General features: G+C 36.7%; 1 protein-coding gene across 8 annotated transcripts; it reads right to left on the bottom strand.

The window, feature by feature from the left end:
• Positions 1–6,269: 6,269 nt before the first annotated feature.
• On the bottom strand, positions 6,270–12,348 carry rbm39a (RNA binding motif protein 39a). Of its 8 annotated transcripts, XM_053484139.1 has the most exons (18): positions 12,109–12,346; positions 11,470–11,532; positions 11,248–11,308; positions 10,458–10,609; positions 10,105–10,154; positions 9,995–10,024; positions 9,326–9,901; positions 9,164–9,217; positions 8,922–9,039; positions 8,681–8,833; positions 8,445–8,582; positions 8,290–8,355; positions 7,980–8,184; positions 7,758–7,838; positions 7,551–7,671; positions 7,354–7,459; positions 6,590–6,668; positions 6,270–6,447 (listed from the first exon to the last, which is right to left on the bottom strand). In XM_053484139.1, the coding sequence occupies exons 9-18, from the start codon at positions 8,982–8,984 to the stop codon at positions 6,347–6,349; spliced, it is 1,113 nt and encodes a 370-aa protein (XP_053340114.1). In that variant the 5' UTR covers positions 8,985–9,039; positions 9,164–9,217; positions 9,326–9,901; positions 9,995–10,024; positions 10,105–10,154; positions 10,458–10,609; positions 11,248–11,308; positions 11,470–11,532; positions 12,109–12,346; the 3' UTR covers positions 6,270–6,346. The 8 variants fall into 8 exon arrangements, with proteins under 8 accessions (XP_053340114.1, XP_053340110.1, XP_053340115.1 ...); XM_053484135.1 differs by lacking the exons at positions 9,995–10,024; positions 10,458–10,609 and having other exon boundaries at positions 9,326–9,391; positions 9,701–9,901; positions 12,109–12,348; XM_053484140.1 differs by lacking the exon at positions 10,458–10,609.
• Positions 12,349–13,824: the final 1,476 nt, after the last annotated feature.

Raw genomic sequence — 13,824 nt, 5'->3', positions numbered from 1 at the left:
CTATTCATAGCAGCCTTTGGGACGTAAACCCTAGACCATCTTTCTTAATTTTTTAAAGCAATCTAGCCCACATACCAACCTACCTGAACCATGTCTTACCTCAATAAAAATGCAAAGGTTTGTTTCAGCCTGCTCATCTACTGCCCTACTGTGGGCAGAGTGGGGGAGATGGCCTGCGTGGGCAGCAGCTCTTCCATGCTCCTTGAAGTGGCTTCTTTTGCTGTCTTGGCCAACTGGCCCTTTCCAGCTCTTCTTGGCTGTGGCCACAGTCTGACGTGACATTTGGTGTCTGGGCAGTTTTTTCCACCTGAAAACAAAGGTCTTAACATAAAGCACAGAATCATGACAGTTGTCTCTGGGCGAAAGTAAAAGTGGCATGGGAGCTTAAAGCTGTTCTTAAAGTGGTGGTCAAACAGCTCTTGCCTTTGAAGTCCCTGGTGTGCATGACATCACCCCACTTGTATGCCATTTTTTGGAATTTTAAACGTCCACCGCACAACTCGAGGCTTTTAAACCTCCAGATTCTGAGCTAAGCTCATTTTTATAGATAGGCGAAAAACGCAGATCCAGTAACAAGGATAATTCACCAGCCGTGCCTACTTTACCTGGCCCTTCTGCAGAACGAGAGGCCACCTACCTAGTAAGCCTATGGAGTAAGCAAGGAGCACTAAAAGATTTGGACGAAAAAAGACTAGCGCATGCTGTGAGACCGCGAACAGCTGCATGCTCACAATTGATCAACAAGACTTTATAGGCATTAGGGGCGGGAAAACATAATTTCTTTATAATCCCTCAGGTAATACACTCTGAACTATTCACACATTGACATTCCCTGTGATAGGAGTAATTTTTTTACTAAGTTTATTTAGAAATAATTATATTAGAAAACTAATATAAAGAATGGCCTATACTTAATTAATCATGTTCAATTGAGTGGTGACGCTGCTGATTCAAGCTAAGGTTCAACTTATTGAAACTTTTTTTTTTTAAGGTTCAAAGTCTCAAAATTGTAACAAAATCTAAAAAAATAATATTGATAGAGATATTTATAAAATCGCGATATATAGAATCGCAGTATTAATCGAATCAGCATTAAGTATCGAGATAATATCGTATTGGGTGGTGACTGGTGATTCCCATCTTTACAGAGTATCATAAACACCTAACAGTACCATGGAGTCCTACCATAGTTTTGACCATTGTTAAAAAGAAAATTTAAAGCCCAGAATTTTTTTTTAATGAATGATGTCACCGCTGTGCACAAGCACAGCAGTCACATTCTGTGTCTGCCTCAGGCATGAGCTCGCTTGCTAGGTTTACACAAATGCAATACAGATGGGATAAATTAGAAGTGGAACCTGAATGAATGACACAAATTCGACACATATTTTCCACATATGAATATAATTTAAATTATGTTTTTATATAGCATGCTGTGGTCATTTGTTAGCTCTCATTTTAAAAGTTATTGTAATTTCTACTAATAGATTCTATGCCTAATGTGTTGCCAGTAATGAATGCTGGTGAATTACTGTAAAATTGTTTATGGCATAGTTATGTTTCGATTTACAGCATTTTTATGGTTTCCTTTTACAGCTTTAGTACTGTGTTTTTAGTTATTCTATATAGGGTTCATTTACTGGTTTCATTTACAGTATAGGTTTATATACTTTGGAAAAAACTTCCTACAAGAAAAGCAAAAATGGCAAGACATAACAAATGTGGTCACCAATTGGCTGAAAAAACAAAAAACAAAAAAAAAAACATGACACATAAACTGAAATGGAAAATAAAGGAAATGATGTAGCATGTAATCATGTCTGTAAACAGACTGGTGTTTGTGTCACACAAATTAAAGGTAAATGTGAATAGTGGGTACATCAAATTACCTAGCAGGTCTGCCTCTGTCCAACATTCGTCCTCTGCGGCTGATCCAGAATGCAGCTGCACGTCTCGTCTTCAACCTTCCTATGTTTTCCCACATCACCCCACTTCTCCGCTCCCTGCACTTACCTACAAAGCTAAAAATGAATGGTAATCTCTGATTCTGGTAAAAACTTCAATTCCAGTAAGTGTGGCAAAGCGTGCACAAATGAATCTTATCGTGAAAACAAAGAGCCACTATTGCCTGAGTTCATTAGTGCTAAAGGTTTGCATTGATAGCATACCACGAAAAATACATGATCATTGGTTCTCACTGCTACTCGGGGTCCCCTTTGAGAAAGGATCGCATTTCTCTTTTTCTCCATATTCATTCTCGTTCCCCCCCTTTTTTTTTAACCTTATTTATCTGCGAGATTCCTACAGGTAATCTCATTTCACATAGCAATGATGTCCAGATGTCTGGAAATGGATCCATAAAAAAAATCTATAAAAAAGAAAACAGTTTAACAAATGCATTTACCATAAAAATCTTATTTTTTAATACAATATGATCAGTAAACAAAAATAATGTACTTTATTGTCCATTATTAACATTGAGCACGACATTTGGTTGTCGTCAACTACCTTGGCTCCCATATCTCTGTCTTTCTCCTCTTTTGTCAATGTATTTCTCTTTGTCTTCATTCCTGTTATCTCATTGCACTGATGGGAGCGAAAAGTAACATTAGACAGTTGCAATTAGCAATGCTAACACTAGTCCCGCTAATGCAAGTTTTGGTTTCTTCACCCTCCATTGACACCATTAAAAGTATTGTTACCTTTGCCACCATGCATTACCGCCACCAACTGGAAAGAAGCGTGTATTGGCATGTACAACAATGGTACACTTAACCACATTATGTGAATTCTATATAATGTTTGTAGAATCTCTATTACTATGGTTGTTCCACTGTCCGAATGGTCTTCCAAGGTTTTGTTATGTTCTGTCACTGTAAAAGTATTGCTAGCATTTTATTTCTATACCAACTGGTCCTTTTCCCCACTTTAAGAGTTTTAGAACAAAGAACACTGTTGACTGTGTATCTGTGTAGATTTGAAAGTAACTGTAGTAACCATCTATAAGAGTATCGGAAATTATCCAAACTCTGGGTGTAGATTCTTTTAATATATATATATTTAAAAAAGACAAATACATAATTTTTTTTACCTAATCTCCTTGCTTTTCAATAGGCTTTTTTTTTTATCTGTCAACCAGCTTTTGTACTCCCGCATTAAAAAATGTTTTAGGCTGAGCTGTGAGCTATGAATGCACCACTGTCTTCACCATCATCATCAGCATCAGCTTTAGCTACATCATTTTGGGGACCATATAGGTGAAAGTCTAATGGAGCAAAATCAGGACTATGGGGAGGATGCTTTAACACGTAAAAATGAATTTTGCTGCCAATGAGTGTTGGCAAAGTGGCAGAAGATCACAACGTCCTTGGAAAGCAGTTCTCTGCAGTTTATCCAAAGTATAGGTTTTGGCTCTTTAATGAGCATTTCACTGCAATGAGCACTGTTGATTGTTGAACCATTTTTCCATAATGTTACAATACTGGCCCTTGAGAATTCCAAAAAACTGCGATTCCCAGCTAATGGTTGACTTTTAAACTTGGCTCCCTCGATTGTGGACTTTTCCATTTCATACTCTCATGCCATTTGACAGTAATGATTCTCTTTAAAAAACAAAACAAAACGTTTACTTCCCTTAGAATATCAGTCCAAATTTTGTCTGCAGATATCCAAACACTTCAGTTTATGCTCTTTTATAAATTGGTTCGGCACCAGGTACAGTACACTCTCACAACACACAAAAAAAATAAAATAAATCACCACTGAACGCTGTTCTTCTTTCGAGCAAATCATGAGTGGGACATCCAGTTTTGCTCGCACAGCAGTTACAAATAAACTGTGACTGGGGAGAGAGTAGCTTAAACAGAAAGCAAGCCAACAGAACGTTTCATATGACTGAAGTGCGGTTCATTTTTGACTCACCCTCTATTATAAGCCTGTATGTTATTCGGATCAAAATTAAATTCTCTATCTTTCCAATAATTATAAAGTGTACTATAGCATCTGGAAGTAACCACTGATATATTGTCAGTAATGGCACTACAGTATTAGTATTATTTTAACCTAGCTCTTTTGCGTTCTCTTCGGCTGTCCATCCAAAGCTTTGAATTTGTTTTCTCTTCTTTTCCCAACAAGGGTTTAAGCTGATCTTTCTTTTGGATTATATTTCTTTTGCTTATGTCCCAGTAAATTCCCCCAGTAGTTATCTTGATATTGAATACTGTCTAAACTTTTCATAACTGTATTTGCTGCTGATCCATACACTACACAGGCATAATTCACTCACTCCCATACTCACCCATCATCTGGACCATTTAGTCTTCAGCTCCAATCCTAATCAAACATACCTGAACAAGCTAATCAACGTCTTCAGGATCACTAAGGATACAGGCAGGTGAGATTTTTTTTTTCAGGAGTTAAAATCTGATTAGATAATTATCCATTTACAGAAGCCATCCTCTTTTCAACTTATTTTTACAGATGGTGTTTGCTTTCAGAATGTGTTGGAAATTAATTAAATCCATTCTTCCATCTTCCTGTGAAATGTTCTGTGTTTCATTGGCTGCAATACAAATACAAATCATGATCAATCCACCCCAATGCTTAACAATTGGACTGGCTGTTCTTTTTATTTTTCTTTATTTATCTTTCACTTTGTTTTCCAAACATACCTTTGCTCATTGTGGCCAGGATTCTATTTTAACCTCATCGGACCTGTGGACTGAATCAGGCTTGTATAAATGTTCTTTTGCTTAAATTCAGATGCAGAATTTCGTGGCGTGGACGCAGAAAAGGTTTTCTTCTGATGACTCTTATAGTCTGCCAAATCTTTCTGGAGGTCTTTCGCAGTCAAACAGGGGGTTCTGACTTGGTTTTTAGGCATCCTACAATTAGTCCTTTCTGATATTTTTGGCATCAATGATTTCCTTTCATTTTTTAGAAAGCTTTGAAATTTGCATTACAAATAAAATAAAATTGCATAAACAGTGGGCTGTATCTGTCACCTGACAGCACATGGATGAACCAAAATAAATAACATTTAATAATTATATTTAATCAAATTCTATTTGATTTAGCTTATAGTTATGTTTTTACAGTGAATAAAAACAAACAGTATTCATAATCACCAATGTGCTTGCATCTTCTGTGGAGAATTGTTTGAGGGAATAAAAAACACCAGCGGTTTTGGTCTCAGGTGACAAAATGCACCACCACATTTTTTCCGTGACTTCAGGAACTTTTAACCATGGTACTACAAAACAGCTTCCACGGTTAATAAGATTTTGGCATTAGGTCTGAATAACAAGGTCATTCATTTTGGGTAAGTGACAAATCTTTTGCCATACACCACCGGACAAACAAGCTAAATAAAATTATCTCCATCAGTCAGGTTTCAGCATTCATGGCTCTAAGTGTAAACCATGTTAAACAATTTTGCTTTCCAGTGGCAAAAAAAAAACAAAACCACTTGCACCATGTAATAGACAACAACATGCTGTGCAAAACATGCTAGAAATATACGCCCAATTAATCCCTAGACAAGGTTTTCAGCTTTCAAATATTTTCCATCCTCAAAACACTTCTAGCACTTGTGGAGAATAATAAAGACGCAATGTTAATTGATACTTCTTTTCCTAGTAGTTGAAGTAAAACAAATAAGTAACAGACTGACTTGGAAAGAAAGGGATTTTAAATAGGGTCTTGAACTAGCATTAACACCATACATAATGGTAGATAATAGTTATTGGCTATTTCCTTACTTTTAATTATAAAACACTGAATTTAACTTCTCACCTAAAACATGACAAACCAGCATCATGGCTTTATTTGAAATGAACTGTTCAAGGACTTTACAAAATCAAGTATTATTTAGAAAAAGACAATGCATCAAAACCGATAATAGTCTCCATGAACACATAAGATTATCATCAGTCTTTTTAATTTTCCTTCAGCTCATAGAGCCCAAAACACTGTATGTAGATACTTAACCAAAGCTACAGGATTTTATTATTTTTTTTAAAAGTTGTGGTTTTTGTGGCTAACTGTACATGTCTTCTAGTGAAACTCATGCCAATCACAAAGACAATGTGTGGAAGAAAGAAAGAAAAAAAAAAACAAAACCTGAAACTGTATAAACAATAAGGGGTCGAAAACCCCCCTCCCCCTTCCCCCCCCAAAAAAAAGAAAACAAAAAAAGGCTGTACATACAAAACTACCACAAACCTTTTAAATGCCCAAGTGATGTAAGGGCATAACCATACACAAAGATGTCAAAGCTCGAAATTTAATATTTTTGCCAAAATTATTAAAAAGAGAAAGGCCGAAAAAAAACTGGGTGCTCTAGGGATCACCGGCGAGTAGGCATAAGAAGCTGTGTAGCTTGCACTGACTCGGGAAAAAGATTGTGGTACGTTGGCAGAGGGACATATGCTGCTTTGATCATTTTACCTGTAAAGAAAACCACAAGAAGTTGTAATATGTAAAATTCAGAAGGTTATTTAGACTCTTAGTCAATGTAAAATCAAAACATTACTAAAACAGCTTAAAAGCATGCTTTAAGTACATTCAGCAATAAATTAGAACCATTTACCTCCAAACCAGCGTCCATGTAATGCACTAACAGCAGCCATTGCAGCAGGGATGCTTGGGCACTTTACATATACATTTCCCTATATTAAAAAAAAAAATGAATGAAAAGAGGTCAAGTTTTTTCTGTTTACCTTTGACTATTTTTTTTTTTTTTGGATTTTTATTGCTTTCCCAATAAATTAATTTCTAAGAGACATTTTTTGCATCAATTTTGATCTCTAGCATAAAACAATAACACAGAAAATAGACATAAATACTTCAGACAATACCCCTTAATATATGACAAATCAAAGGGGTGGAGACACATGGCCATTACTGCTAAAAAATACTTAAACATTTCATTACATACACCGATCAGCGATAAGAACATGACCAAAAGCCTAATATTGAGCAAGTCATCCTTGAGCCACCAAAATAGTGCATAAAGGCATGGACCCCACTCCATTTCTCTGTTGGCAGTTGTTTTAATTGATTTAACTGCATTCATAAATTATTTTCTGAACACTGGGACTGCTTATTTTAAACTGTGTAAAGATTTTTTTATTATCCAGACTTAAAACAGAGAGATCCTCTAAAATGCCCTACAGTTATTTTTTTTAATCATTTACACCCAAATATAATTTTTGGCAATGTGGGGGTGCGCTAATTTTTAATATAATATGAAATATAAAGAAAATAATCTTATACATGAACTTTAAGTCAAAACTGTTTTCAACTGCAGAACTATTTTAAAAAAATCTTTTAATAAATCACAAAAACATATACCTCAGCAGATTTCTTGTCCACATATATATGAATCACTCCACCGTGTTTGTTACATTCTTCAATTACATCATCTTGGATTTCAACATCCCATCCATGATCATTCTCCCTATTATCATAGGACAACATGAACATATTAACTGTTGGACAATACACAAGTGGCAGTACACAGTCTTTAAAATGGTGCTGAGGTCACTTACGAATTTGGATCAAACATGTTGGACAGCTGGAAGCAGTGTGTGGCAATTGGCTGAGATGGTAGATTGAGAGGTTGATTTGTGGGCACATTAATATTGAAACTTAATCCAGGATTCATAGCCGCTTAAAAAAAAAAGAAAAAAAAAAGGGGGGTAAACATCTAAAAATTATTATTAGAAACATTAATGGTTAATGTAATCACTAAATACCTGTAGCTGCTGCCATTGCCACCATCGAGTTGCTCATCTGAAGAGCCTGCTGTGCAGCTGGAGGGATCTGCAGACCAGTGCCTTGGGGAAAGGTTAAGGTAAAAATAGACAGGCTTATGTTTTATCAATAGGACTTACAATACATAGGTATATTAAGGGAGGGCATTTATGAAACAACTTAAAATGTGGTCCCCCATATTAAAAAAAAAAAAAAATGTTTACCTTCAGCCAGCCTGGCCATCAGCTGCAGCCTCCCAGTGGTGCCCAGGTCAATGCCAGTCCTTTCCAGCTCATCGTTATCGAGGAAAGAGCTGGCTGTAGAGGCATCTGTGCGTTCAGTCACATGGCCTACTTTCATGGGCCTGCCAGCCAGTTCAAAGCCATTTAGCTGTTCCAATGCCTTCTTCGCACATTCGGCATCAGCAAACTGAACGGGAACATCAATTTCCAACAAAATTACATTGAGATTAAAAATTTCTTTTCCTTCTTTTTTATTTGATTAAAATAGAAAACATCTTTATTATGAACACACCGTGATAAAGCCGTATCCCTTGGATCTCCCTGTTTCACTATCCATCATAAGCTGAATACTGTCAATCTATTAATAAGACAGGGTAGGTTAAATACAAACAATTAATGAAATAAGTCAAAATAAGTCATAACTTATGCCAGAAAATAAGCATTTACTCGGCCAAATGGTTCAAAGATCCCTCTGAGCATGTCTTCTGTGATGTTGAAATGCAATGAGCCAACGTACAGTCTCATGGGTCCAGCACTGCCTTTCTGAAGGTTGTTGGCCATTGCAGCAGCTCTGTTCTTTTCAGCCTAAGGGCAAGTAATTGTAAGAATGAACAAACCCAGTTCAACTACCTTAAAAGACCACAAATCTAACGTAATTATCCACTGAAGAACATTTTGCTTACCTGTGAAGCCTGCACAATGATTGGTACCCCAAGCAGCCTTTGCCCAGACAGACCAATTGCTAGTGGTACAGAGGTGGCATCCACAAATTCAATGTAGGCAATGCCTTTGGACCTTCTAGAGTTTCTGTCTGAGATCATCCTCACATCCCTTACCTGGCAAATGAAGAAAATGTTCAAACTGTACAAAACTAAATAATTAAAATAAATGACTGGTTCACAAAAATAATGCTGAGTTACAGACTTTTCCCACAGCAGAGAAAAATTCCTCTAGGTCCCGGGGCCGGATTCTGGCAGCAAGCTGCATGCAAAAAACTGTGCGGGCATCCCTCTCCTCTGGTGTGAGATTATCTATAGGCTGTCTGTAAGTGCAAAAGAATCACTGTAGCAATACATCATAAGAATCATTTAAAAGTACTTTACTTGTTAAAAATAAATAAATAAATAAATAAAATAAAAAATTAGGTTTCAAATGAGGAAACCTACCTGACAGGACTTTTTTCTCGTTTGAATGGGCTGCGGCTCCTAGACTTTTTCCGGCTACATGAAAAGATTTTCTGTTACCATTTTTACTAAAAGGTGTACCCTTTTGACTCATACAATGAACAGGCAACTACCCACACACAACAAAATTAATATCATAGAAACCTTAGTTTGATGACAGGCGGTGGGCCAGTCTTCCCCCTGGGACCACCATTAAATTTCAGGCCAGAACTGTGATTTAAAAACAAGGTTTATCTCAGCAACGACTACTTCCGCTCTACTGCCAATGGTCATCATGAAACTTTGTAGATTTATTTAGAAACATCAGGATAAATTTGATAACTTTATCATTTCACTGAGAGCCAAGCAGGCATAATTATATATTTGAGTGAATGAGTGTGAAGGAAACATTTGTGTAAATGATTTCAAAAACATTTTTGTAAAAAATAATAACTTAAGGACCACCAAAAAGAACAAAAGGAAAAATATTTAGATAAACACTAACAAATGTGAGGCCTAAACCAGAGCTGGTATACATACAAGGCTGGTCTGAAGCGCCCTGCACGCTCCCTGCTCTTGGAACGGCTACGTCTCTTCTCTCGGCTGCGACTGCGTTTCTTGTCCCGGCTCCGGCTCCTCTTGCGTTCACGACTCTTATCCTGGCTCCGGCTCCTTTTGCGCTCACGGCTCTTGCTTCTCTTTCTCTCCCTGCTTCTACTACGACTTCTGCTCTTCTTTTTCCTTCCATTTTGAAAGTACATACTTATCAATTTGCACATTTTTTACCCAATGTAATCTGCTGGCTCATGACTGCAATGTTATTGAAACACTTACAGCGATTTTCAATTTAATCCATTCAGGTCTCTAAAAGAATATATAAATTCTAATTCAGCACAATCACAATAACTAATGGTGTAAAATATTTTTAATTAAGACAAACTTACTTCTTGCTCCGTTCTTCATGCCCATTGGAACTTATTGACTTGGTCTCATCCTAAGCAGGGTCGATAGAAGAACATCATGAGGAGGACGGCGTAACATTGCAAGTTGTAAGGATAAGGGGAGTGGGAACAAAAGAGAATATAATATGATCATTACATGTGTGTACTTTAAAATATTTATGTTTAGGAAAGTGACAGAAAAGGGTCATCTGAACCACTAGGCTGCTGTTGTCTTCCTTCCTCACTAATGATTTTATTGTGTACGTGGTACAGTCAATAGGTCAAGAGCTAATGCAATGCAAATAAAAATGGCATGTTGTAATTTTGATCTCTTAGCAGCCTGAAAGGTTCAGTACCAAGGCTATCTGTGCCTAAAAGACCCAAAGTGGCAATGCTAGCAGGCAGCCACTAAGTGAGCTCCAGTGGTGGATGCCATTCCAGTGATCTTCACCCCATTTGCCTTCGTGGACTGTAAGAGTTCGATGCCACCTCTGTCACACATCTCGCCCTGAAGCAAACAGGGATTCACACGGCTTAGTAATATCCACTCCCATAGAACATCTAAAGCTGAGAGGTTCTTCAGTCTACCTAATAATGTGCATGAGTTTCTTAAAATAATTGGCCATCTGCATTCAGTGTAAACGATCTCTTTCAGCTGAAAGCTTTTTGCAATATGCAGCGAGCCATCATTCCCTTTTTCTGAGACTATATGAAAGTGGTATATGAAAGTCAGCTGCATGCACAATTTAATCACTATTACTATCAATATTATCATTTTTTAAAATAGGTTATGCAACACATCTTGTTTATTTCCAATCCCATGAAAAATATGAAGTGCATGGAATAGCTTTTATGGAAAGTCCATAATTGAACATTTTTTTAAAGCTATAATTATATTACATGAGACATGCAAACTAGAATTATGCTTCAGTAACGACTAACGTATACTGAATACTAAAAGTAAGGTAAGGGTAGGTGCTAAAATTACCATGCACACAAAAGCATGAATAAGTCTCCAAGGACACCATACCAGCACTTAAGTTCATATGCATCCACTGCATTTATTTTGTCGGCACCAAAATCAATCAGCCTAAATATTTTCAACCATGGGTACCACAGTACATCAATATATGGGGCAATTACTACCTTCATTTTTTTGACAGTTCACACTGGAATTCATGGGAGTAGAGGTGAGATATAGGCATGTCTACAAAAAGAGATAGATGGGCATTTATTCATTGAAACCACTATCATATATAAAAACAAACATGGTATTTATCTGCACATAAGCTAGCGAAAACAAGGCGTAGGCTGGTCTGAAGTTTCTATTAAATTAAATAGCTTATCGTACTTAACTAAAACACCCACCTTCTTATAGGGCGCCTCAAGCATGGCTTCGATGTCAAAGTCGTCGGCCATGATGGTGGAGATCTGCTTGTACACAGAACAAAAATAAAAATATGTTATAAAAAGATGACCGCAAACGTGTTCGCTTCCGTGACACATGTCACAAGCCACACCCACCTATTTATAACCAGATACTGTTTAACATAAAAAAAAAAACTTGTGGACTGCACGGAACCTGTAGCTAACTTGTAGCTAAGCTATATATGGCTGAATAGCTTAGCTTTCGCTGACACGGATAGCAAACTGCTAAACCACATGGGTATAGTAGCAAAAACAATAGGTAATAATTACATTACACGCTATCATTTACAAAAAAAAAAAAACAGTTTGTGTAAAACATTTACATAATTACAATAAAATTAAACTATAAAGACTACAATTAATAGGCAGGGCTAGTAAGGCCTCACTCAGCCTTCGGCGATAACTGCGTTGTTGGCAACAAGCTAACAACTTGAGTAGCAAACAAAACAACGCAACTATAAAGTTTTACATCATTTCAAAATGAGTTGCTGCAGTTTTCTACAGATAAACTATTGTTTACTGACTACTAAGTAATTAGCTAGCTAGCCATATCTGTTTACGTCTCCTACTCCGCCTTACCGTGTTAACGCGGCCTACTGGAATCCTCGTTTAAACGACGGGCCTCTTCAATATTGGTCTGGACCACCTGGAATTTTCCAACGCCTCTAAAATTCCTCAAAGCATCAATTTTTCTGCACGGTCTTATGTTAGATAAATGCACAATAAACTGTATACAACGATGACGTACTCTGCTTCCACCTTCTCCAGCTGGATGTGGGGGCAAACTGTTATGGCGCACGAACAGTCCTTGTTGCGTAAGATACGCTTACGTTCATCCCGCCCACAAGCTATTTTGATTGGCCTTTAGACTTGTGGCCGTGCCACCAGTTCGCTTGTGATACGGTTGCGTTGATACGACAACGCGTTCGCCATATTGGCTCTGGCAAGACTGGACTGCAAACAGTACTGTACTAGTCAACGCTCGAAGTGGTGGTTTTCCTGGATAATACGCCTAAAGCGTTTCGGGCAATACACAGTATTGGTGCTGATATAATATTTTGTTTAAGTTATACATATGCTTAAGTTTAAGTTATGCAAACTGGAAGTGATTATTTTTGCTTTTACAAAAAGTTTCATGTTGCTAACTTTATCCGTTTTGGAGAGATGGTTTTATATGTATCCCCAAAAAAGGCTATTTTGCAGCGTTATACTGTCTTGCTTCAAACTATTATAAAAAAAAAAACTGCTTAAATTAAAGCAGTCTGGGTTTTGATAAAAGCTTAACAACCAGAAGATCTGAAGAGTCTGTAACCGTGTCAAATTCATGTTGCAATATCTCAACAATTTAGCATTTTAAAATAATACTCTTTTTCAGGGTAATGTCTTTTCAATGGAAATTTTAATTTCCAAGTTTAATGGCCAAGTTTCATGTGAATTTCAATGAAAGATTTGACTTAAAAAAAAGTTACGGACATGAAAAGGGCATGAAATTGTAAATAGCAAATGTGTTTTATTTTATCTGATGATAATATAAATGTTTATGCATGTTTACAAAAGAAACGCATGAATCGGGAGATAAGAACCATTAAGTATTATGTTATGAAAAATGATGTTCTTTGATCCTATCTAAAAATTCACTTTTTCACTGAACTTGGACATTTTCTAGCACCAATGTTGGCCTTTTGCATTGCTCCATCAGTTTCAATGAGTCATTTTTAAATTTAAGGTTATGACTGAGTGATTGAACTGACCTTATGTAATAAAGAAAACAGTTCAAGCGACATTTTTGTCTTAAAAAATTCCAGTGACCTTTAACTCTATATTCCGATGAGCAAGATAGGGTTTCATGTTAAAGTATCTCTGCTTTTACACGCACCGTCCTTTAAATTAATTTCTTTTAATCATATTCACTTAGTTTTTTAAAATAAATAGTAAAAACTTTTGTAGTGGGTCTCAGACGAATAACAATATACAACTTTTAACAAATATGGAGGCAAAAAGAAGGAAACTGCAAAAAAGTGATGCTACTAGTTGAAGTATCTGTCGTTGACTGGAAAAGAAGTTGAAGAAATATTAAAAGGGTTAAAACTAAAAAATACAGTAATCAGTGATATTATTTTAGGTTGAATCCAATGTACATGTCTGCCTGTCTTTCTGTACGGCAGAACTCTCTGCCTAACATATTATCTAACAAAATTCCTGGGTGTCCACCTGGAGTAGAACCTTACCTGTTCCCTCAGCACCAGCTCTCTGCACAAGAAAGCCCAACAATGTCTTTTCTTCCTAAGAAGGCTA

The sequence above is a fragment of the Clarias gariepinus genome, chromosome 23 (genome assembly GCF_024256425.1).
Source record: "Clarias gariepinus isolate MV-2021 ecotype Netherlands chromosome 23, CGAR_prim_01v2, whole genome shotgun sequence".
Lineage (NCBI taxonomy): Eukaryota > Metazoa > Chordata > Actinopteri > Siluriformes > Clariidae > Clarias > Clarias gariepinus.
The sequence above is the reverse complement of the archived record's forward strand: the minus strand, read 5'-3'. Positions and strand labels throughout refer to the sequence as shown.